Source organism: Pseudopodoces humilis, chromosome 16, assembly GCF_049639895.1.
Source record: "Pseudopodoces humilis isolate 2021_Gansu_Grassland_sample_001 chromosome 16, ASM4963989v1, whole genome shotgun sequence".
Taxonomy (NCBI): Eukaryota; Metazoa; Chordata; class Aves; order Passeriformes; family Paridae; genus Pseudopodoces; species Pseudopodoces humilis.
The window spans coordinates 20,198,818-20,223,283 of record NC_142215.1 but is presented as its reverse complement, the minus strand read 5'-3'; the positions used below and the strand labels follow the sequence as shown (position 1 = coordinate 20,223,283).

At 39.4% G+C, this 24,466-nt stretch overlaps 1 protein-coding gene across 1 annotated transcript; it reads left to right on the top strand.

The window, feature by feature from the left end:
* Nucleotides 1-281: 281 nt before the first annotated feature.
* Nucleotides 282-24,152, top strand: RAB8B (RAB8B, member RAS oncogene family). The gene is made up of 8 exons (XM_005521323.3): nt 282-481; nt 16,703-16,763; nt 17,799-17,859; nt 19,244-19,321; nt 19,738-19,827; nt 20,626-20,691; nt 22,781-22,831; nt 23,305-24,152. Exons 1-8 carry the CDS (start codon nt 358-360, stop codon nt 23,395-23,397), a joined length of 624 nt encoding a protein of 207 aa, XP_005521380.1. The 5' UTR covers nt 282-357; the 3' UTR covers nt 23,398-24,152.
* The last annotated feature ends 314 nt before the right edge of the window (nt 24,153-24,466 follow it).

The following is a 24,466-nucleotide window of genomic DNA, read 5'->3' as shown; positions in this document are numbered from 1 at the left end:
CACGCATTAGACTCATTTATTGGTGACGTGAAAGTATTATGTCATTATTTAACGTGCCACTTGCACACATAATTACACGACTCTCCTTACAACTCCTGCTAGGTTCGAGAGAGAATTGAGCCCCGTGGGACGCGGCCACGTGACCGCGCAGCGACAGCTCCCCAGCGTCCCTCGGTGGGTGGCGGGCCCGCGGACCACAGGCCCCGTCGGGCCCGGCGGTTCCGGCGCCGTGACGCGGCCGCGGGTCCGCCCCCGCCCGCCCCCGCTTCCCTTCCCAGCCCTCCCGCTGGATCCCGCCCTCCTTCCGTCCCGCGTTCGCCCCCTCCTGCTGCGGCGGCGAGCCGAGCCCCGGCGAAGATGGCGAAGACTTACGACTATCTGTTCAAGCTGCTGCTGATCGGGGACTCGGGTGTGGGCAAGACCTGCCTGCTCTTCCGCTTCAGCGAGGACGCCTTCAACACCACTTTCATCTCCACCATCGGTGAGGGGCCGCGCCCGCGGCCGGGCGCCGCCATCCCGGCGGGAGAGGGGTCCTGCCAGGGGCCGAGCAGGGAGGGAGAGAAGCGGGGGGCACCGCCCGTTTCGCCGCCCGGGGTCGGGGCCGCGGCCGGGCCCCGTGCGGGACCAGGGGCAGCGGGAGCGCAGCTCGGCGGTGCTCGGGGTGGATTGTCCGGCGGGGGAAGAAGGTGCCGCGGCCCTGGCGGGGCCCGCAGGGTGCGAGCCGCTCCTGCACGGCCCCGGCGCCTGCCGTGCCCGGCCGCAGCAACAGTTGGGCCGGGCCGGGCCGTGCTGTGCTGCCGCCGTTGTTGCGCCCCGCGCCAAGCCCTCAGCCCCTTCCCGGGGCCATCGGAGCCCCACGCAGAGCCCGCAGCGCTGCCGGCCTCTGGTAGAACGGCAGCTTCTTGGGCTCTCCCGTTGTGGGGCGGCTCATGTTTAGGTGCAAATCTTTAGAAAGTGGTGGAGGGCGGGGGTTGCTCGAGCTGCACAGTGACAGTGACCGAGCGCTCTGGGCAGGTGGTTCAACTCTGAGTTCTTCCCTCCTCGCTTCTAATGCATGTGTGTACTCTTGTTGTTCTTGAGATTTAGAGTAGTTCTGCACGAGCTCCTCAGTCGACTATGGAAGTCCCTTAGTGACTAGGTGGAGGAACCTCCTCGACAAAAGTTGAGTTTTGTCCTAAATTTGATTATGAAAAGAGGTTTGCTTCTAAGCTTCACTAACCTTTTTTAATGACAGTGAGGTGTGATATATCGAAACAGGTTGTTGTGACTTAAATTTTTGTAAAATTTTCTTTTTTAAAATACTCTGCTTTAATAAACATAAGCAAAATCTTCAAGGCCTTCACTGAGGTAGAGTTGAATTGAAACAACTGTGTGGCAGGACTTGAGATTTATGTTCAGCTGCTTGTAGCTGAGGTCACTTTTAAAATTAAGTACATCGTTTTGGGGATGAAGGGGGAAAGTGCAGTGGAGGTTACTAGTATTTAGGAGGGAAAAACTAATGCTGACTTTAAAAAAATAACACTAAGAGAATGAGTAGACTCTCTTTAAAATAAATTGCTTTAAGGTAAGGTGAAATAGTGTGTAATTTGTTTTATATTACTCTAATGCCCTATCCTTTTCAGACATTTTATTGTGCAGAACTTGGTGTACAAGGAAGAAACAGTCTTTATTTAGGCACATGTGATTGACTAAATTAGGTGTGGTGTCATTTCTGATGCTTTAAGAACAGTTTTTCTGCATTTTTGTGGCACATTTCTTTTCTCTCTGCAACCATTTTCAAAATGCTGTATCAGTAACACCAGCTGATTAAGGCCTGAGTAGCATTTTACTTCAACAGATATTATTCTGTACCTGTAGTAGAATAAAAGGTTTAATAAGCATTATTAAATGCTGTATCATTAAAAAACAAGAACACCTACTGTGCTACTTCTTTATACTTCTAAAGAGATAGCTAACATAAATGGGTGTGTCTGTCTTCCAGCCGTTTTCTTGATGTTTCTTGAACTGCTTAGCCCCTTGATAGATTTTTTTTTTTCCCCTCACTGATTGACTTTGAAGTCTTGAGGACTGTGAACATGCTGTTGTTTTTTCTTACCTTATTCAGTAAATATAGGATTTTCTCTCATTTCCTTCCTTTACATTTGCTTCTGCAAGGGCCTTATTTTCAGGACGAGTCAGCTTGAAGAAATTTACTGATAACTGAGACGTATTTATAATTCCATAAGTAATAGTTGTGATTTCAGAGTTATTCCTTCGTATAGTTCCAGTCCCTTTTTATTTTTTAGAAAAGAACCTCCAAACAGGAAAGTTGACAATGCAGGCAATAGTGAAACTGTTCATAAACGCGCTGACCTATGCTTGAATAAAATACTTGGAGTTTTTTCAGTCTTCCTTGCATATTGCATGTATTATTTGTAGGTCTATCATGTGGCTGTAATCTGTCCTTGAAGATGTGCTCACATGCCCTTTCTCTGTCTTTTAGTGGCTTCTCAAGACTAGCTGGTTTTACAGTCACAACTGGTCCATCTGATGAGCTTGGGGTAATTCCATTTTTAACAATCCTGCTTTTTTTTCTGTGACTGATAAGTCATAGTTAACCATGGTGTGGAGGGAGGCACAGGGATGCAGCGCTTTTCCCAAACAGGCTGCCCTGCCCGTTCAAGTTTTAAGGTCCACAGATTAGCATTCCTCATTGAGTACACAAAGTTTTCCTGGAGTATGAGCTGCCAGGCTGTTTGGTTTGTATGTTCTCCGTGAAGTGGATTCTGCAGTAGGATGGTAATTATAATGTGTCTTCAATTAACAGTGATATTAATTAGTATGTGTGATATTATGTGCCCTCAGTTCTCCTCTGGTGTGTCTTTGTTGAAGGGATCAGACTTGGTTTTACTGTAGAAGTCTAAGAAGGTGTATGTTTGAGATGTGTTGACATCACATTTTATTGTTTAGTCTTATGTGCTTACATGCTGTTTGTGAGTGAGGTGAGTCATTTAGATGTTTGGGGTTTTTTTAACTATGGTGGGGTTAAATTTTTGACGGTTCCAACTTTTTTTTTAGATTTTAGGTCCAAAAGTTAAAACAGTCTCTGTTGCCTTGATGAAAGGGCTCAGATCATAACCAAGTACCAGATAACTACCTTATAATTTCCCTTAAAATTTCACTCCTATTGTTCTTTAGTAGTTTAACGAGGGTTAAACTACAGCACTCCAATTACCAAAGCAATGGAAACACTTCCCAAAAGGAAAAAAAAATAAAGTAGGAGGGAGATATGGAAATACTGGTTTCTTATAGAATAATTGTTTTACTTCTCCTCGATGCTCATATTATAGAGATAAGTCAGTAATGAATTGTAGTTGCTTTGTCTTTGTGCATGGTATATTTGTGTTGTACTTTGCAGATTCCCTTCTGTTTTGCTGTCATGCAAAGCATATCTGTAAGGCTACAACATCTATGTAGATTGCTTAGAGATTGGGAAATGCTTCCTTGACTTTTCTCCTTGAAACTTTGTTCACGCTCATAATCATAATCAACATTGTACTGCTTCAGACAGCAGGGACTTCCAGCCTGGTGTCCTGTGGCCAGCAGTTGCATAAGGGTAATAAAAGTGCAATGCATGTATATTTATAATTCATCAGACTTCTTTTATTCTTTTTTTGGGTGACTGTTGATGCAAGAACCTTTTTCATGTCTTTGTCTTCACTACATGACATGACTAATACCTTCAGCAGACTTTGCTACCCATTATGAGAAGTGAACCAGTGATCTTTGGGTTATTCAAAGCAACATATTTTCACTCTGTGAAAGCACAGATTGGCCTTAAGCAACTTTAGACATGACAGGTCCTTGCCCTTCAGCAGCTTTTAATTTTTTATACAGGGCTGTGTAGCCCTGTTAGAATTTCTGGAAGGGCTGGCAAGATAAAACTGCTGTGGTCCCTAGTGAGGATCAGCTTTTCACTGTGAACATGGGATAAAACTTTTTTCAGCAGGGGTGTGTTATGTGAGGTCGTGTTGTTTAGTTTGCTTCCTGAGTGGAAACTTCTGCTTTTGTACACTTTTACATGGAAAGTAAAATGCAGTTGAGTCAGCTCTTTTTCATATTTAACAAGTCCTAAAGCAAAACTTATCTTGGAATATCTCATGTGCATTTTGCTAGTAGTTTCAGTGTGATACACAAGAATCAGAAGCATTAATTTAGCGGTTTCTGAGTATCTTAACTTGCTGTTCAAGTAGTGCTGTCTGGTAAAACTGGATTTAGTTTATCATTTGAAATAATACGGTTTATTTTTTGCATTCAGCTTTTTTGTATCAACTATGAGAGTAGAGTCAAATCTTTGTAGCTGATAGCATTTCTGATTTAGTACAGAGGCTTGCTGACAGAAACAAAATTTGTTGTATTTATTTTTTTAATCCAGGATGATATCAGCATTTGGCAGGAAGTTGCTCACAAGATAGTACTGTATCTGAGAGTTGAAACCATTTGTTGATTTTACAGAAGTAACTTTTCCTTAGTCTACATCTTCCAAAATAGGACACCACTCTGGCAGGCAAGCACGGGTGTGCTGACCTTTGAACACTTTGATGAAAATCCTTTGTCAAGCAAAATTATCAGCTTCCCTTTTGCGGTGTAATTTCCATGTCTGTAATGTGTAATGGAAATTGTTTTAGTGTATTCAAGTCAAATCATGCCTCATAGAGTATTTCTATTCTTCACTGTTACTTATTTGTATGATGGACGAAGGACGGGTTGTTTCTTTTTTGGGGTTTGGGTTTTTGTTACCCACCCTCCCATTAAGTTTCAGCATTTCCTATCCTTATTCAATAAATTTCTTTTGGGCTTCTCCGGATGGTCAGAGCTGTAGAAGAAAACACATCGATGATTGATGAGCAGGGAAGGGAAGGCAGGCAGGCATCAGGAAAGCATTGTCAGGAGTACTTTATTAATGGTCATTACTACAAACAGATTGTCATCTGGACTTTGAAGTGACTGAGATGAGTTCAGTCACACTCAGGTGGCATCATTACATGTATCTACAGAGTGAGAGTGTTCAAGGGTTGTAGGATCTGGGACTAAGGTATCTCTTTAGGACAGGGTTTACATGGAATAGAGGAGATAGTGTTGTGGAGGTGAATGCAAAAGTGGAAGAATGATTCTATTTTTCAAGGTCAGTGGTGGGTAGTCAGCAAGATGATATCCTGATGTTGAACAGGAAGTTGTAGCTGAAGGTATTTCAGGTTAAAAGCATTGAAGTTTGTGTGTCTTGTAACTTTAAATTTGATACTAACACCTAGCTGGTAGCAAAGGACATCTTAACTTTGATTTTCATCTGCTGGTGAGGTTGCATTACCTTACTGTAATCTGCAACAAGCCAACAATGGAATTGAAATTGTTTGGCTTTTATTAAAAATGCTGCTGCAGCTTTTGTGTTGCATGTTTTACTCTGAAGCAGTGTGACAGATGTCTGAGTGTTGATGCCTATTCCTAATTGGCAGATGGAGGTCTGTCTTGGTTATGTGTTACTGGTTATTTGAGTGACGGGAGGGCAGTTTCGAGCTGCTTTTGTGACTTGGTTTGAATGCAAAGTTAAGAACACAGACTAACTTTGAATAAGGATAGGAACAAATGTCTTGGTTGATGCATGCAGGCTTTAAGAGAGGTATTGAAGACACAGCTTTTGTTTGGGAATTTTTTATGTACTTTTTAGGATGGATTTCCTAGATCTTCTGGCGTATGGCATCATTTTATCAGAAATACATCTTGGACTGTATTACTTCAGGATTTAACTGAAATTCATAATAATAATAAGAATAATACATTGCTGTATTAATACATGTGTTTATAATGATGCTTTATTTCATGTTTTGTGGTAGAATTTAGGTGGTTTTAATTCAAAGGATATTATATTGCCTTTTATCTTTAATTGGATATTATGGTAGCTTAAGTGTCAAGTCATCAGGCTGACTAGATATATAAAATAGCTCGGATGCTTTTCTAACATGGATAAACTAGGAGTAATAGTAACATCAGTGAAGTTGAACTGTCAGGCTTTTGTACAGAGTTAGACTCATATACTCAGGATATCCTGAGTTGGACCAGACACACAAAGATCTATTCCAGCTCCAGACTGAGTAGACCAAGTGCCCAAGCTGCTCCTCGTAAGGCTTCCCATCCAGACACTTCACCATCCTTGTGGCCCTCCTTTGGACCCACTGTCAAGCTTTGTATCTTTACCTTTCTTTTACTGTGGGACCCAAAACTTGATCCAGAGGCTTTTAGTTACCAGACTTGCAACTCAAAACTTAGGTCAGTAACTTCATGTCCCAACAGAGATTGCAGTGGATTGTAATTTAGTGCCTTTTAGAGTGTTTTTGACCAGTAATTGCATCTAATATCAGTTTAATCTTGTGGTTTATAGTAAACTTTCCTTTTAAATGTAAGCTGTGACACTTTTGATTAGATTATACATAGTTAAAAGCAAGTAAAGTACTGCATGTGTCTTCTCTTCTAGGGAGAAAAAACAGTTGACCAAATTTAGGATGTGTTAATTTTGCTGCCATCACGTAAACTCTTCTGCTTTGGGCACCAGAGGAAAAAAAACCCTGTTGTTGCATGTCAGTGGCATCCTCTTATACATATGGCAACATCAAAGAACATGTCAAGCAGGCTGGTCACTAGTAGGAGTCAGGCACCACATTTGGAGATTGGGACAAACAGGCTGAGTGTAAGAAAATTGGGCAAAGCTGAAGTGTCTGTCAGCCAGGGAACACCTAATACTGCTTCCCCTCACCCCACACCTCCCAATAAAATCTTCCTTTCTTTCACCTGCCAGAGAGTAATACAAATTTCCCTTACTGTATCAAAATATCTTGTCTTTATGGTGTGACTTCTGCTGGGATTAAAGATGGAGTATTGTGTCAACCGAAGCATGGAAAGGAGAAAGAAGATACAGTCAGAGTAGCTGCCTGGGAGAACTTTTCTGGCTTAGCAGAAGTGGTGTAGAGAAGAGTACTTGCAACATGCAAAGCAGGGAAAGCAGATGAAGAAATTAAAGAATTAATTACAATTAATTCATTAAAAGAACCTTGCATGATGTAGGAGAAGAAAACAGCTATGTGCCAGAAAGACAAGTATGGCCTTTCTTTATAAGTTAAGTGGCTGTACCTGTTAGTATAGGTAGTAAAAACCTTTCAATAAAAGGCCTATTTTGTCATTGATGTAAGAAGTTAAAACAGCCCTTCTTCTCTGATGTCCTTAACTTCCCAAACAAACAAACCAAAACCCCACCATGCTAACTTATCCTCATGTTAAAATATGGGTTTAAAAAAGCCTCTGATGAAAATGATGGTTTGGGACTGATGAGAGTGCTGTCTATAAAACTAACTTCAGTAACTTTAAACCTTGTGCTTTGACTTTTTAGCCTGATTTTGCTGTCTCACTAGGTACTTTCTACACTTGTTTAAAACACAGCTATATTTCAGACTCTAACTAAAATTCCTAGATTAGATTATTTATTTTAACAAAGATAATTCTTGCTGGTTGAGACATTTTGCGTTGGTTTTTTTTGGTTTTGTTTTTTTTTTATGTCCCTGGTAATACCCATGTTCTCTGTACTTTTTCTTCCAGTGTAAGCAGGTCTGTGCCCTCTAAAGTGAGCAGTGTTTGTGTATTCCTATAAAACCTCCAAACAGTTCATCACTTCTGTCTTTACAGAAGTAGTCACATGTAATTTATATGGTCTTTACAATGTGGTCTTTGCAGTGTTCGTGTGTAGTTTATACTGCTCGAACATTATCCAATTTAACTAGTTTTTATCTCTGGTGCTCTTGTAGCATCCCTCAACCTATCAAAAATGTTTGGCAGTCTGAGTTGTTGGGTTGTAGCAGTGATCACCCATCCATACCAACTGTTCCCATGGTGTTTTCCATGCCTCTGTTAAGTCTGCAGCTGATTTGTATGTGGTTCCAGTTGCAGGCATGGCTGAAATAGAAGGTACAAAGTGCATGATTTGAACTGTGTGAGGGCATGTTATCTGTAAGTAGTCATGGACTTGCCAGTTCTTGCTTTGCTTTGTGAATCCTGGGACACTCAGTGTGCTCACTTTTCTTGTAGCGCCTCTTCTGTTTTAAACAAACAAAGTTCTGGCCCCCCAAAATCTTTATTTCCTCACTCTGAATAACCAGTTTATGTAGAGCCCTGAAACTTTTAAGAGGCTTTTAAAATGTTACCCATCATTCCCATGGAAGTGGCATCTCCGTTTCTCACTGGCCAGATATATGGATTTACTAGGAACAAAAATTAGGGAACAAAACCAATCCAAATCTTATTGACCTGTTCTTATTGTCATAGCTGAAGCTTGGTATATGAGTAATAAACAATGAAATTTAAATTGTGGTGGCAAGGCAGTATTAGTTGCATGGGAATATTTTTATAAGCCATTTTTTCAACCTTTTGGATTCTTAAGATGCTAGCTTTGGACAAGATAAGTATTTTCATCTTTTTCCTGACAGCAATATTCAGTTAGAGTTATTTTGGTTAAAGACATAACTTTCTATGTTTTCTACACCTACAAACAGATCATTTACAGGTAAGAGATTCACGATCATTTTTTCCTGTTCTTTGGGTGTTCCACTTTGGGATCAGGGTTTTTTGCCCTTTTTTTTTTTTTTTTTTTTGTCTTACCTATTAATTTGTGCTTTTGATAAGGACCAAAATAAAATGAAGGATAATCACATGTCATCTTGTGTTAAGCACTGGACTTCTGAAAGAAGAATCAAATTTTTGTCTTCATAAGCCACCTTCTAGATGGGGAAGTCAGGTCTTCTTTCCCATTTAAGCACATGGCAGAGGGTTTTTTTCATGTTGTTGTAAGCTGTACACTGCATATCCTGGAGACCTGAGGGAAAGAAGAGTTTCAAAGTAGGTGAGAGATGCACAAGTCTCCCACAGCTGCATTACAAGTTGAGTGTGGGATTGGGTCCCTGGCAGGTCTCTGCAGCTGTTTCTCTTCCATACCTAGCCCTAGCTGGAGTGTGACATGCAGAGCAGTTCCTGCACTGCCACAGAGCTGCAGCTGCTAGGGCCATAGCCTGCTCCACACTGGGTCCACACTGGAGCTGCTGGCAAGCTAATTGTGGGTTATCTCTGGGTCTCTGCTAACTAGGGCTTCAGTTTAATGCCTGGTTCAACAGAGCGTGCTCTGCTACTCGTAGGAGGAGAGATCTGGCTGGGAGTACCTGGGCTCTCAGTTGTTGTTACAGATGGTGGCAAGCTGAATTATGGAACTCTCACAGATGAGTGAGTTAAAAGGAGAAAAGGATTTGGTTTGTGACACTTGGTCCTGGCAGTGCCTCCCCCAGTTTCAGCTGTGAAATTATAGCCTCAGTTCAAGTCTGTTGGCCAGTTTTAATATTTGCTGCTCTCCAGTTGCATGTTGGCTTGAAAGGAATATGTTCTCTAAGAAACTAAGTTAATGCATTCCTCTTAGAGATAGGCAGTCTATAAATAATCCTTAAAATAAACACTGCCCGAATCAATAGTACAATTTTAATGTATTTAAAAATTATTTTAGATGAAACTGAGTTACCATCAAGTGTAGCTTCTCTTACATTCAAAATAGAATGAGAGGTAGACCATAGGTTAATTTCTGTGCACTTTCTTAGTGTCTAGATTGTAAACCCCAACATATATTCTGCAGGAACTTAGACCTTTTGGAGTTGGGCTCTTGTGACCAGTTGATAATTTCACTCATGTCAAGTAGTATTAAGTTTCTAGTGTTACGTTGTTTTGTAGTCTTAAATATTATATTGAGTATTTTGTGTTTAAAATCATACATTTCAAAGGTTGCTCGAAGCAATCTGTAAATTGAATTCAAAACACTGAAAAGAGAGTTTCAGTGTTCAAGATGTTGCAGTGTCCACACTGAAGCACTGCAGTGCACAGCTGTGGTGGCAGAACTCACAGGAGCACTGGTGTGAACAAGTGGCTAAAGAGCGCTGGCTTCAGGTCTTAGTATGGTAATCAGATCACACTGTAGGCCACTGAGCTGTCAGAAACATGGATGTTTCGAAGGTTGGTCTAATTCTGTTGATTATAAATTGCATTCTGAATCCCTTGTTCTCTTGTAAGTAGAAAGTAGCTTGTCTTAAGAAAGGAAGCTTAGGGCGGCAGTTTTGCTATAGCTGTGGGGACACGGAGGAAGTGGCATTTTGCTTGGCACCCTGAGCATTGAGCTGATCTTGGTCATAAGTCTCAAGGCCTTAAGGGCAAGAAACTGCCTTAGGTTACACATGTACATGGCATCCCAATTCTTTATTGCCTTACCTACTTTAGCCATTTGTATATATTTGTTTTGCCAGTGTCTAAACTTTGAGAGCCTTTCTGTATTAATAACTTCCAAGGTGCAAGATGTTGCTCTGTGCCTCATTGTGTGAAACAGTGGTATTGGGTTCTTTGTGCAGGTGAAAAAAGGCCAGTTAACCTGAAGGAGCCTATTCAGCCCACTCGAGATTACTACTGTGTTGTGGATTCTTGTGGGCTGCCCAGAAAGAATGGAATACAGTTTGTCCCTTTAAGTTGTGAAAGAGTAACTAAAAGTGGTTGCACTTGTGTTTAATTCTAAAATAATTAATTTTACAACTTTTGAAAAAATGTTGACCTTTACCCTGGTGTGGTGTTTCATGTTAGTCTGATGTATTTTTTGAATGGGTGCAATAAAAGACTACTGTCTCTTTAATTTACATACTGATACAAGACATTGCTGAGATCATCTGAAAATTCTTTACAGATGTTACTAGGGACTAAAGCTAAATGTTCAAGTTCAAAATGATTAGACTTTGTTCTTTTGTATGAGGCTGTATGACACACTGGTATGTTGCAAGGATTTTCTACCCTGCCTTTTACAGTGATCTTGACTCCTACTTTGTCATTTTTTATTTTTACTATAATTATTCTAGGAGCATTAATTTAAAAAGAAATTTCTGAAGCTTCATTTATCTACCTTTACCTCAATCTTTGTAGACTGAGACAGTATACTAATGTAGCACAAGAAAATTTTCTCTTGAAAACCACATGAAAAAATAATTATGTATTTAATCCAAACCGTGCAATACCTTCTGCTGAGAACAACAAAAAAAGGAGTAATCTCTGGGTAAGCCTGTGGGCAAAATCTGTGGGAACAGATTGATGTCCCTTAGCTGCTGGATATATGTGAAAAGAATAAGTTTCTGGAGTACTGGTCTGTAGGTCTCTCCATGGAAGATGATGAAACTCTTGAGCTGTGCTCCTGTGTGTCCTCACACAACTGGTGTGTGATCAGTGCTGGTGTCTGGTGTGTGTCACCTGGTGGTGGTAGAGGTGTGACAGGGCCCTCAGTGCTCACAGCCCCTCCAAGTGTAAATGCAGTGGCAGGAGATAATGCTGAAACAGCTCCTGTGTCTCAGGGCTGTCAGGCTTGTGCTCTCAGAGTCCAAACACCCTTGGAAGGATGAGCAGGACAGCAGCAGCTGGGCTGTAGGAGCACTGCTGTTTCTCAGCTCTGCTGTGCAGCTTCAGCCGCTTGCTGTTTGCAAGATGCACTGCCCACAGGGGAAGAATTTTCTGAGTAATTCTCTCCCAGGGTTCAAAAAATTAGGTGAAGCATATTGATTTTCAGTTATGTGCCTCTTGTCACTTCCTTTTTTTTTTTGAAGGTAAGTTACAAATCTGTTTGCTTGGTTCAAAGTTGCTTTTAATTCACTTAACCCAAGTGACTGCAGAAAATGTTTTTCTTTCTTTTTGTATATCTTAAGACTCTTACATGTCTTGCAGTAAAGAATTTGTAAGATGTTCTCTTTTTCCAGCTCAGCCCATTGAAAAAAATCAAAACCCCAAGACCTTGCATATAAACCAAGTAGGCTAGAAAGGACCAATGCTGTAAAGTTGGATCAAGCCTAGCTTGAAATGTAATGCATAAATTCCAATTTCTCCCATGCTGATTTGCTCAGAAGGGTAATGAGACTTTGTACCTTGACTCCTTTCCCCATCCTTTTTACTGTGGTCTAGGTCCAGTGGTGGTGAGTGCCACAAAGTTCTGTTTATCACGGAATCCCATTTTTAAAAAAATGGTTTATTTCCATTTCATTTTTCCACTCTTACTTCAAAGGAGTAAGGTAAGATTTAGACAAATAGGAAGACAGCTTCTTTAAGAGGGTGAGGCTTTTATTATATGTAGGACATGCAAAACAGTCCCTTTTTTTTTTTTTTAATAAACTGTGGTGCATCTTTTATGTTCTTTGATAGATTGGACTAAAATAAGATTTTTCTAGCAAGCTAATCTGGTATTAATTTTTTCACAGCTTCTTTGCCAATTTTTATGTCACTGACTTAAAATTTCTTTGGCTTATATATTAAATAAAACCAAAGGGTAAACAAATTAAAATGCTAGTACATTGAACACTTAAAAAAATAAAAAGTATTGATTTGTCAGAGATCGAGTAATACTCCGCTGGGCTGGACATACAGGCTAGTGTATGCTATCAGAGATTGATGTTTATTTACATCCTGAATTGTGCTCATTTCTTGCTACAGCTGCACATATAAGGTCCTACTGCTGTAAACTAGTGTTGAGTGACATGAAAAATTAATTTAAAATACTGGTGAATTGCGTAATGAAGGTAAAGATTTAGAATTCTAGTATTTGCCCACTGGTGGCAGGATCTTTTGTTTCGGTTTGGTTTTTTTACACTAATTTGTATGCTTCTTTTCTGTCTGCCTTTTACTGCTTGTAGAAAGCATTCAAGAACATGTCCCTTCCAGAAGCATTTTGCTGAGCAGACTGAAGTCTCAAGAAACCTTTACCTTCAGGAATTATTTTCTGGTACAGTTGGAACAGCTTACTGGCTCCAACCAGAATACTTCGGTTTGGTTTCTTTGTGCTGTAGCATTTTCTGCAACAGCAATTTTGTTGAAAAGAAGAAACAAGACAGTCTGTCCAAGCAGTGGTACTGTGTAGGGAGAAGTTGTTGTGGAGTCCTAGCTGGAACAGATACTGTAGCATGAAAAACCTGAAATATTGGCTCTGATGGCTACAGGGTTAAAATCAGGGTGAGGGGAGAACAAAAGAGTAACAGTGATGTCCAGAGAGTAAGCTACTGTTCTAAAAACTAAAGTAACAAAATTAACTTTTTCAGCCTCCCTGCTCCATTTGTCCTTACATTCCTCTGAGAATTGCATCAGGCTGGTTTGTTAAGGTTCATGGTAGAAAACCACTGGTACTGGAGTTGGAAAGGAGCTGTTCCATATGTTCTGTTGGGCAGTCCTGGATGTTTACTATTGTAGTATTGTGAACTCTTCGTAATATTTCACAGTGTCTCTTTAAAATTATTGCATTGCAGCTTAATTATGGGTAAAATCTGCCATGGGATGTTGGAATAAGAAGAAACTTAGCTGGGAAGTGGAGTAGGGGAAGAGGCAGTGGCAGGAAAGCTTTGGGATATGAGATGGACATGACTTCTTGGCTTAAACCAGAAGAGGCCAGGTGAGACCAGTGGCATTTGGCTGTGTGTCACTGACCAGGCATGCCCTGAATTTTATTAGCTTTGCAGAGCAATGCAAAGTAGACACAACAACATACAGCTCCCGTGGTTTTGTGTGGCACTAACAGTGCTGCCCAGGGTATTCTTAGACAGAATTTTGTTGGAAGCTATGGAAGCAAATACCCTCAGAAAAGTGAGGAGAGAGGTTGCATCCTTGGCCTGTAGGTAGCAAGGATCTGGAAAGGATTTTGAAGAACAATAAGCCCTCAGCTACTTTTACCCCATGCTGCAAGGGAAATGCAAGCAATTAGAGCCCTAACGAATGTTCAGATTGGACATTCCAGGTTCTATCTATCATACCTGCAGAATCCAGGTTTGTGGTTCCTGCAACAAATGCTTCTGTATAGCTCTGATCTAATATTTACTGACATGCTGGGTGGGCACTAGTGTGTCAGACTCTCATGTGACAACTCTACTTTAGCAGTTAATTATCCTGTTAGCATTTGCACTCTTGAGAATTAATCTGGGTCTGTGTTTTCTAAAAGCTTTTAAAACTTGACTTCTGATGGGCATCCGCATATTTCTGGGCTTTTTCTCCCTACTGGGAGAACAGCATTTCATGTTGCATTTTAAAACTGCAAGCTGTGTGACCCTTTGCAATCAGACTTTAATTCACAAATAACTCCTCTTTATTTGGCTCAAGTAACTTTTCAAACTTTTGTATCCCAATGTATGACTGTGCAAAAGAAGAATGGATTAACGGCAATCTTCTGTCAAGAGTCAGTGTTGAAATGCTATAGTTGTTGCAGTGTTGTTTTTACATGGCATAATTTCAATGTAGCTGCAACCAGATCGTGGTTTGTGCTTAGCCATGCAAGAGCACGTGGGTGGAAGTGGCAGCACACGTCACCAGGCTTGCTCTGAATGTGTGTAGCTCACCACTTCCTCACACTGAAGTGAAAGAACAAAAGAAGCATAAGATTCTAGTTCATTTTAACCTCCAGAAAGTTACAGTTGCAGAGATACTTACAGCCTTTCCCTCTATATTCTTCTTTTAGCTTTGAAACGGTTCTTGGAGAATTTTGGTGAAGTTCATACTAGAAATCTTAGGTTCTGAGAAGATATTTTTTATGCAGGTCCCAACTTCTAGAAGTCATCAAAGGAGTGGTTGTATAAATCATTTCAGCATTTCAAGGGAAATGAGTAACCACAAGAAACCAGTCTGTGCAAGACCTGGCTTGGTGTACATGGGAAGCCTTTGCTGCAGTCAGGAGTCCTCAGAGAGCCACCCCTACAGGAGTCTGTCACTCGTGTCTTGGCTTCTGTTGTTCACAGTACAGGCAGAATTCTCTTTAAACCACAGCAGTCTCTGAATGTAATTTTCCTGACAGTTGTTTCCTAAAGCTTCAGGCTTAGACACAAATGAACTTTTAAAACTGATTTAATTTGCTTTTGCCATGATAAAATGCTCCTTACAGAGAAATACGTATTTGTGCTTTATAACCTTTGAGGCTGAAACAGAATCTACTCAGAGCAAAGGTTATTTGTTTTCAGACCTGAATACAATTATCTGTGATTTCAGCAGCTGTAATCGCACATAGTTAGGAGAAAAGTCTTTACAACAAGGGAGGCAATATCCTGTTCAATGCAAAATAGAAACACTTGCCAAACTTATATTACAAAGAATATGGATTTTTTTGAAAGTGCATTTAATTCTCATGTCATTTTTCTTAGAAGAGTGGAAATTAATGGAAGTATGTTTTTTCCTGTAAATCTACCAGTGAATCGTGTGAAATTGCAATTGTACTAGTAATCATAGCATTTTAAATTAATGCAGTTAATTTAATGTGCTGTTTAAGTGCTGATGTGATATTTTTGCTCATAATTTGTATTCTAACTGATAAGCTGAACTATGTATCCATGGCACATTAAGTGGCCGAATCTTGTTATTTTCAGTATATTAAATAGTAATATTGCATGTGAGAAGAATTAAATTCAAATAACTAATGAACATCGATATTTCATACTCAGTTTCTGCTGTGGTGTAGTAAAAACTCCCATAGCTTCCTGTTTAATGGATGGTTGAATTCTTAAAGCTAGAAACAGCATTTTTCCAGTTAGGATACTCCTGATAATTGTCAATTAAATTACATCTTAAGAAAGCTTATTTAATTTCTTCTAACTTACCTCCATCTTTTACAAACCACAACTAAATATCAAGTAACTATTTAAGATGCAGTGAAGAAAAAATGGGCAATTCATTTTCATACAAATTAATTTGGGAGGGTACTGTCACAGGATTGAAAAATCTGGCAGTCGTGGAGTAGTGAGGCTTGAGCAGTCTCAATTTGACGTGTGTCAAATAAATACAAAATGTGTCAATAAATACAGATTTAGAAATCCAAAAGTTAAAGTAGTTAGGATTAAGGCTAGTCTTTTTGGAAATCCATTTCACCCCTCTAAACCTTAAAAAGGCATTTTTAAGCCCTTCTGAATTATTTTTTTCAATATTTTTTGACAAGCTATGGCTTAAAATCTGAAATTTATTTTCAAAGTAAATCAGAGAACTGATGGATACCATGTGGAAGTATAAATGGGAAAAAGAGAGAAGTGTTTTCTTGATACATTTTAGAGCGTCCTAGAAAATCTTAATTGCTCCCAAATGAATATTCTTGAAAAAGGAATCTTACATCTCCTGTAAGTATTACCATTTACTTTGATGTCCGATTAGATTGCATCAAACATCAATTTTCAAAAGTAGATGCTGGCTTTGAAAAGGAACTAAGGGGTCACAGGATATATTTTTAACTCTGAGCCAGGGGTACCAGGGAATTGACTTAAACTGCAGGGACTGCTCAGATGTTCAGGAAAAAAAAAATACACATTCATACTAGTGACATTATTGGTGTAAAATGGAAGGATTTGAAGATCAAGTCTTCCTCTCATGATCTTGACTAACTAGTAGTGAGTCTGAGTTTGGCCTGCTTTCACTGTGCAGAATAATTTATCCTTGCCGTGTTGGATGCAGCTGAAAACCATTGTGCATTCTCAGCACTTCCAAGTATGTGGAAGAAATGGCAGCTTCAGAATAGTTCTTTTGACCAAGTTTGCTCTTACCAAATTGCCAAAAGGAAATTGAACATTCACTTTTCATTAACTGCAAAACTTAGGAGTGTCTCTTTTTCTGGCAGGAATCGACTTTAAAATCAGAACAATAGAATTAGATGGAAAGAAAATCAAGCTACAAATATGGTAAGTATTCCAAAGTAATTCAGGTTTTCAGTCACTTTGAAAAAGAATACTTCATAGCTTTTGAGTGTCAATGTACCAGAAGTCTCATACCTTTTATTCATTGACTGTCCATAAGGTTTATGCTTTCTTTTGGCTTGCCCTTGGAGTGGTTCTGCTTCAGTAGCACTGGAAATAGCCTGTTCGCATGCAAACATTACAGTAATTTCCTATTTTATCACAAGCTGTCCTCTTAAATGTGCTTTTAGCTTTTCTGTGTGGAGGAGAAGTATTAACTCAATAGCTGTAAGCTAAAATATGCAAGCCAATAAAATCTAATCTCCTCTGGTACTTTGATACCTGGCTGTACTCGCCAAGGCATGGGTAAGTGATAATGCTCCCATTCCTGTGTGGTGGCTTAGTAGAAACTGAGTCTCCTGAGCCAGATTCCTTGTGACTAAGGAGGTGCAGTACCAGAAGTGGCTGCTAAAAATTTTCTGTCTGTAATACAGGTTAAAAAACCTGGGTTTTGTCAGGCCTTTGGGGTTCAGCTCTCCTGAGGAATGACTGGTATCCAAACACTTGGGTCTGCTGGTTCACTCACAGACAGGTACTGCTTTCAAGTCACCCAGGACAAAACACCAACACACTGAGGTGTAGTGGCTGACCTTAGCAGCAAACAGTGACAGTGCACTATCCTGAAATATTTTATTGCTCTGTGTTTTAACTTCTGTTTAAGACTAGGATGCATCAGAGCTGGGTTTTTTTTTTTGGTTTTGTTCTTTTAATTACTGGAGAGCAGGCTGTGTGGTGCTGAGTTTTATTGCTTTCATGAAAACGAGTGGTTTTGTGCCATGTTTCTGGTGCTGCTCTAACTACTGATGTAAGGCAGGTAGCTTGGGAGTGAGGAAACTGCTGAGGGCTCAAGAAACTTGAGCAGACAGCCAAAGGTGTGTTTTTCCTAATGAACAAGTATCGATGCATTGTTACTCTCTTTAATAAGACATCTTTAAGTACAGATGAGGGTAAAACTAATCCTTTTTTTTCACTGAATTGTAGGGATACAGCAGGCCAGGAGAGATTCCGCACAATCACAACAGCTTACTACAGAGGAGCCATGGTGAGTGCTCACACTTCAAAAAACCTAAACACAACTAGTGGAACTGGTTTGCTGTTCCTAAGTTTGTGTCATGTAAGTCTTCCACTGGAGGACTGAATAATTGTGGCTTGAGATGTGGGAAATTAAGTTTGTGGTTTGGTTGGGGGTTTACTGTTTGTTTGTTTTCCCTTTTCTTAAAGGTGCTGGTACTCGGTCTAGGCCTGTTTTTTGTGATGGAAGTTCCAGCCCCATTGTCTCTTTTAATATAATTAAAATTCGTGCAGATTTTAATAAAATAAGTTATCAAGCTTTAATCAGATAGGTTTGGGTGGTTTTTTTTTAAATGCAGTCAATCCCTTTAAACACTTGAAGCGTTTCAAAAAGGGATAATGAATTATTTTAATATTAAAAGTGTGTTTCACTGAGTTGCTTTTCCTTCAGCCAGTAGATAATGCAAAGTCTGGGCTAGAAATACAATCATCTACCACACTTACGTTTTCCTCCATTGAGAGTGACTTGAAGTCAAATAATTGACTTAGAGCCTGCACCCTTGTGGTACAGTGCTTGTAGTGGTTCTTAATGCTATGATTTGAGATATTTTATATTGGGACACCTTTAATTTTGACTTGATGGTTACCCCCTGTGCTCCTGTTTTAGGTTCTTGCTGCTTTGTGTGAACAGATCTGTGACATTCATAGACTGTGGGTCCAAATAACTCCACTGTTACAGAATAACAGAGAAATAATAATGATTGTGTCTCTGTATTAGAGCTCTCCAGTGCTTAAAAAGGCTTTGGCAATGACCTGGTCTTTTCCCCAGTCCATGGCCAAGGACTTTTATTTGTCCTATGAGGAATGACTGGAAAGGCCTTAGGAAATGGAGGTGAACCTTGCAATCTGTCCTTAATGCAGTGGCGCTGTGGTTTCTCATGCCTTGCTAACTGTTGAGGTCCCATGCCAGTGTCTGTACTTGGAAAGTACAGTAGTTGGCAAGTCTGTAGTTGGAAAGAGCTAAAGCTTCTGAGAGAGCCCCAGAGGTGAAAGTGTCTGCTGATCCCAGCAGATTGGAGCTGATAGGTTTGATATCCTGGACTGCTTAAAGCTGCTGCGCCTAAACATGACTTGAACTGTAGAGTCCTCGTTGCTGGTATACTAGAATTGCTAAACTTGCCTTGACTATAGGCTTATAATTAAAACCTTTGTATTGGCAGTATGTTTGACCTCTAACGGTGGCAAAAAATGTTAAATAGTAATATTTTGGGAAAATTCCAAGCCATGACATAATGCCTTGAGAAAAGACTTACCTATGCTGAATTTTTTTGGAACTGTAATTAAAACTACAGCATACATTAAAAGTCAACCAATAGTACTAGCTCATCTAACTAGATTTTCCTAACTCTATTTAGGGAATTATGCTAGTGTATGACATCACAAATGAGAAGTCTTTTGACAACATAAAAAATTGGATAAGAAACATAGAGGAGGTAAGTGCTTCTCCATTTTATGATTTCCCTCAGACAAATGAAAATCAAGTAATTAATCACTTCCATTGCAGTAGCCAACAATATATGACCATACACCACTTACAAGTAGTGTGTACTCTGGAAATGTACTGTGTTACATTTCCAGAATAGCCAAATGCCTGGGCATGTGTGCAACCTGCTACAGAGCTCATGGAACGCATTTGATCTATTACAGTACACGGGAAAATGTAATCTAGGAGTATTTATTCCTGCCTATTTTAATATTGCTTGTTTCAAGAGTCAGCCTCTCTCAGTAATGCCTTTACATTAGATAATTTCTCTAAAATAAAATAGTCAGTGTGGAGGAGTTTGACACACAAGTTTCTTTTCAACAATAATGCACTTTGTTCCTGAGAGATTACTTTTTCTTCTTCCAGCATGCCTCTTCAGATGTAGAAAGAATGATCTTGGGTAACAAATGTGATATGAATGAAAAAAGACAAGTCTCGAAAGAAAAAGGGGAGAAGGTAAGATTTGGTAACTCGTCCTATTTAGAAGCCTACTTCTTGTAGGCTTCTGGATGTTTGGTATGTTTTAGGCATGTGAGAGAGAATGGATCTCAATCCTCTTGTTTCAGAAACTTTTTTATGTATAGGATGCCAGGTTTGGGTTTTTTTGTTTTTAAATAGCACTTCACTGTCTTCAGGTTTGAATAAACTTTGTGGTATTGTTGTGTGAGGGCAAGATCCTGTAAGGAATGTTGACCTTTGCTACAGCATGAAGTATTCTAGATCTCAGTATAAAGTTTTCTGTATAGTTTGACCATGGTATACTCAATTCACCGTTGTGGTTACTTATTTTTGTTATAAGAGCTGTTACTAAACTTAAGCAATTAATTAGTTGTTCTACAGAACAAACAAGTGACAAAGAATACTACAAAATCTATTGTGTACAGCTGAAGTAGTCTAGCTGTTGGTAACAGCTTATGGGATGATTATATTGTAGTTATCTGGTCCACAATCTGTATCAATAAAGATTCTACCCTAATGTTCTTTTAGAGCGCAAGTAAGTATTTTGGTGAGAAATTAATGTATTTTCTTTGTTTTGTTTTGACTGTGTGAGGGTATGACAAGTTCTAATACTTTGTCTAATTGTCTTTAATGTTTTTGCAAAAGAAAATAGAAGTGAAGCTTGCTTGGTTTGGTTTTTAAAGCTTGTAGCATGCAGCATCTATTCTGTTATGAACCTATTGTGAACCTATGTGTGAAACATTTCTTTTACAAAGGAGCTTCAAAACCACTGAAAATCTTTAACCTCTTTTCCAGTTAGCAATTGATTACGGAATCAAATTTTTGGAGACAAGTGCAAAATCCAGCATAAATGTGGAAGAGGTAAGAGATGGGTGCTACACTTAGGTGTTACTTGAACTACTCCTGTGGAGATATGCTTCATGATCTGCTGGGCTTTCTCACCTGACCTGAGGCCTGAAGTCCCAGCTATGCTCCTGGGCCTACTGCTATGATCCAGCTGTTTCTGCTTTTCTGGTATTGTCTGGAATTGTTTTAAAAATTTGTGTTAGTGGAGTGGTTTACTACTACTGTAGCAAACAGTTGCTTTAGATGTCTGTGACTTGCTACTTAAATTTCAAATCCGTTTGGACAAGGAACAGGCGTAATTTTAGAACAGTGCCTTGTGCAGGAAATGGGATTCTTTACTTTCAGGATAACATGCTACTGTATCATGGAGCCGTCAGATTACTACTAAATACATGCTGTGCAGAGGAGGCTGAAAATTTGTGTATTAACCTGGAACACCAGGTCATAAGCTCATGTTAGAGGAGGAAGAAGATTTACAGTGCTATTTATAGATTTATAATCTGTTTTCTTGCAAATAAAGTTTCTATTATACCCACAAGATCTCTATGAGAGCATAAGGAAATAGAGTCAGAAGGAGGAGTGACCCAAGACTGGACTATCTTACTATAAATCACTTGTGTCATCTCAGGGAGGGTGGGGGGAGGATCTGAGCTGTATAAGAAGTGTGGACAAAAAAATAACTGTATCAAAAGACAATTAAATTAAGATTTATTCATCCAGTAATGTAGACTTGTGTTGTGCTTATACCTAATAATTTAAAAGTTTTTCTATGGGATGGGTACCCTTTAAAAGTCCTGCAAACACCTACTTCATTCAGCTCATGTATCTGACAAATTGACTAGAAACTGAAGATCTTGTTACTTTAAAATAACAAGAGGGATGTTGTGCCAGCCAGGCCCTGTTTTTTTTCTGATTGCAGGGTGATTGTTATACAGGATAGAGTTAGAATGGACTGATCTCTGCATCATGCTGCACCTGGACTAGCTTGACATGATTTTCACAGTGTCCTTGTGATTCTTAGAGCAGACACTGAAAGTGGGACCATGAGGAGTCAATACCAGAGTGGAAACCTGAGATCCTCTGGAGGGTTGACTTGGTCTGTCATGACATGACAGTTTCATTTTACCCCCTGTATGTTATGAAATGCACAACAGTAGTTTGTGCTTACTCCAAAATGTTTGGCTCTCTGAATATTTTTTTTAATAGTCATGTGAATGGTGAAGAAAGCATTAAAAAATGCAGCTGGTGTAGGCATTTGGCAATCACTGATGATTTAGTTTACTTTACACCAAGTACTTCACTTGCAGAGAATTAGACAGTTGTGACATTTTTGGGATCAGAAGTGAATTAATTTATTTGTTGTGATTTATTTACATTAAATGAGTGCCCATGTTTGGCTGTATTTCAAATACAATGAGAGGGGAAGTGTTTATACGTACATTCTGGAATTGTCCTTAGATTATTAGGGTCTCCAGATAGCCTAAAGTCTTGCTTTTTCCTGCTCCTGGAGAATTGAAGAATTTTCCTGCTACAGAAGTTTCTTTGCTCCTTCATACACTGAAATCTGGGATACTGAGATTTTCCAGAGTAATTATTCATGGGTTTTTGTTTTTTTTTAATAGACATATTGGAAGCTTAAATAGCCTTATAGATAGTCCAGGAGTAGAGCTTTTGGAGGACAGAAAATAAGATAACCTTAATGTGAATTCCCAGGCCCGCCCTCCTCAAACCTCTCTGGGTTCCTAATTGTGAATGCACAGTTCAGTTTGGGGGGGAGATAAAACCAGGATTGGTAAATGCAGCCTTGTCTTCAGCTGATTTTTCTTTCTCCCCTCAGAGGTATGCAATGGGAAGGTCTGTTCACTTGCTTCAAAGATTGGCACGATGGAGACTAAAAATAAATAGCTTTTTCTTCTAAAGCATGTTTACTAAAGTTTTTAATATACAGATATTGTACGTAGACTGTCTTGAAACTAAAAGTGCTCCTAGTAGCCTGCAGAACACTGTATTAATAGTGTGTCTGGCTATTCCAAATTTATCATGTTCTTAATGTGTCTTGTGACTAACTCTTGTTTGTTTTTTCTTTATTTTCACTCCTCACCAGGCGTTTTTCACACTTGCACGAGACATTATGACAAAGCTCAACAGAAAAATGGTTTGTATTTCCAGTTAGCATACAAACTAGATACAGTGAGAGAGTAGCTATCATAATACTGAGTAGTAGCTCTACCAAAAAACTCTTGGGGATTACATTAGTTACTAGATCAAATTTGAGCAAAGAGTGATTTATCATGCTTTATTACACATCAGTGCATAACTATTCATTATTTTGCATGAACATTAACATTGGGCAACCTGAAACTGATGTGTTGTTCCAAAATCCAATAGTGTGATCTGTGTTTTATTATGTTGTCTCTTCCCCAGCTAATTATTGGGATTTGGATTGTTATGTAAATGTTTTATTTTTTTTACCAAGTGATTAACAAAGTCTGGTTAACTGAGGAGCTCACGTTGCATCAGATCTCTACTCTGGTTATTGCCTTGCAAGGGGAGGAAGTGGGAAGGAGACTAGGAAAGCTAGAGATACTATTTTCTGCATTTTATGATGTTGACACTCTTCTTTTTCAGAATGACAGCAGTTCATCGGGGGCAGGTGGGCCAGTAAAAATAACAGAAAATCGATCTAAGAAGAGCAGCTTCTTTCGATGCACGCTACTTTGATGAACTTCTAATGATAAGACTGCAGCACACTTAGAACCTTTTCTGCTTCTTTGAAAGCACAGGGTCACAAAGCCTCAGAAATAATACCACCAAGCTGCTGCTGAGAGCTTCATTGAACGTAGACTGCGATACACAAATACCAAGTGGATTTTGCTCACTAAGCCTATTGACCTGTCAGGCTCTTCTTTCTCAGATATGGGAGCTATGAAGTGGAGACACAAATGCAAGATTTAACTTGTTTTCCTTTTTTACTTTCTGTTTTATTGCCTGTTGCAAAAGCTGCTATGTTTCTTTTAACTTTGCACATCCATATTGGCCTCTTACTGCCTGTTACAGCACAATCTTACATTTGTATTTGCACAGTTTGACTTGTAAGTAAGATTATTAACAGATTTGTGCACAATTTTCTTTCTCTTTTTAATCAAATTTATCTTCAAGCAGAAGAGCCAGGGGAAAAATTAAGTCTCATTTCCATTATTTTCTATGCTGTGTACTCAAGGCCATGCAGTATGGATGTTGTTGCTCTAGTGATGAGAATTACTGTAATAATTGGCATTTAACAATTTGTACAGATTTTGTCTCTTAGATGCACAAATCTGTTTATGCAGAAGCTATAGCTTCTATTCTGAATGTAGTACTTTGCTTTTCTTTCTTTACCAGACTTAGCAAAGTTATGTTCTGAATTGCCAGTCACTGATTCACAGATGCACCTTTCAGTTATTTGAATAAACAGTGTCTTTCCTCACTTAACTTCCCTTTGTTAGCTCAGACTGTGTGCTCCTTTTTTTGTTTCTTGTGAGGAACTATACTCTGGATTTGAAATCCATAACCACAAATTGGCCTCGTTGCTATCACTTAAGTGGCTTGTGGAAGCTGAATGCATGAGTTTTGAGTAACCTCTTTGTGGATTCACTTGTTCAGAAATGACTGCTACTAAAGGTGACTTTAATTTCTACTCAATTCTAAGGATAGTTCGTTAATGTCTGTAAGCATTGGCACTAAGGAAGCCTCACATTAGGGCTAAAATGTACTCCTAGTTATGCAGTTAATGCTGAATGTGTGTCTTTGG

Excerpts from the sequence above, each read along its gene's own strand:
- RAB8B (XM_005521323.3), top strand. The coding sequence starts at position 358 with ATGGCGAAGACTTACGACTATCTGTTCAAGCTGCTGCTGATCGGGGAC. Across the intron at positions 17,860-19,243 it reads CTTACTACAGAGGAGCCATG|GGAATTATGCTAGTGTATGA; the intron begins GTGAGTGCTCAC and ends AACTCTATTTAG. Across the intron at positions 20,692-22,780 it reads CCAGCATAAATGTGGAAGAG|GCGTTTTTCACACTTGCACG; the intron begins GTAAGAGATGGG and ends ACTCCTCACCAG.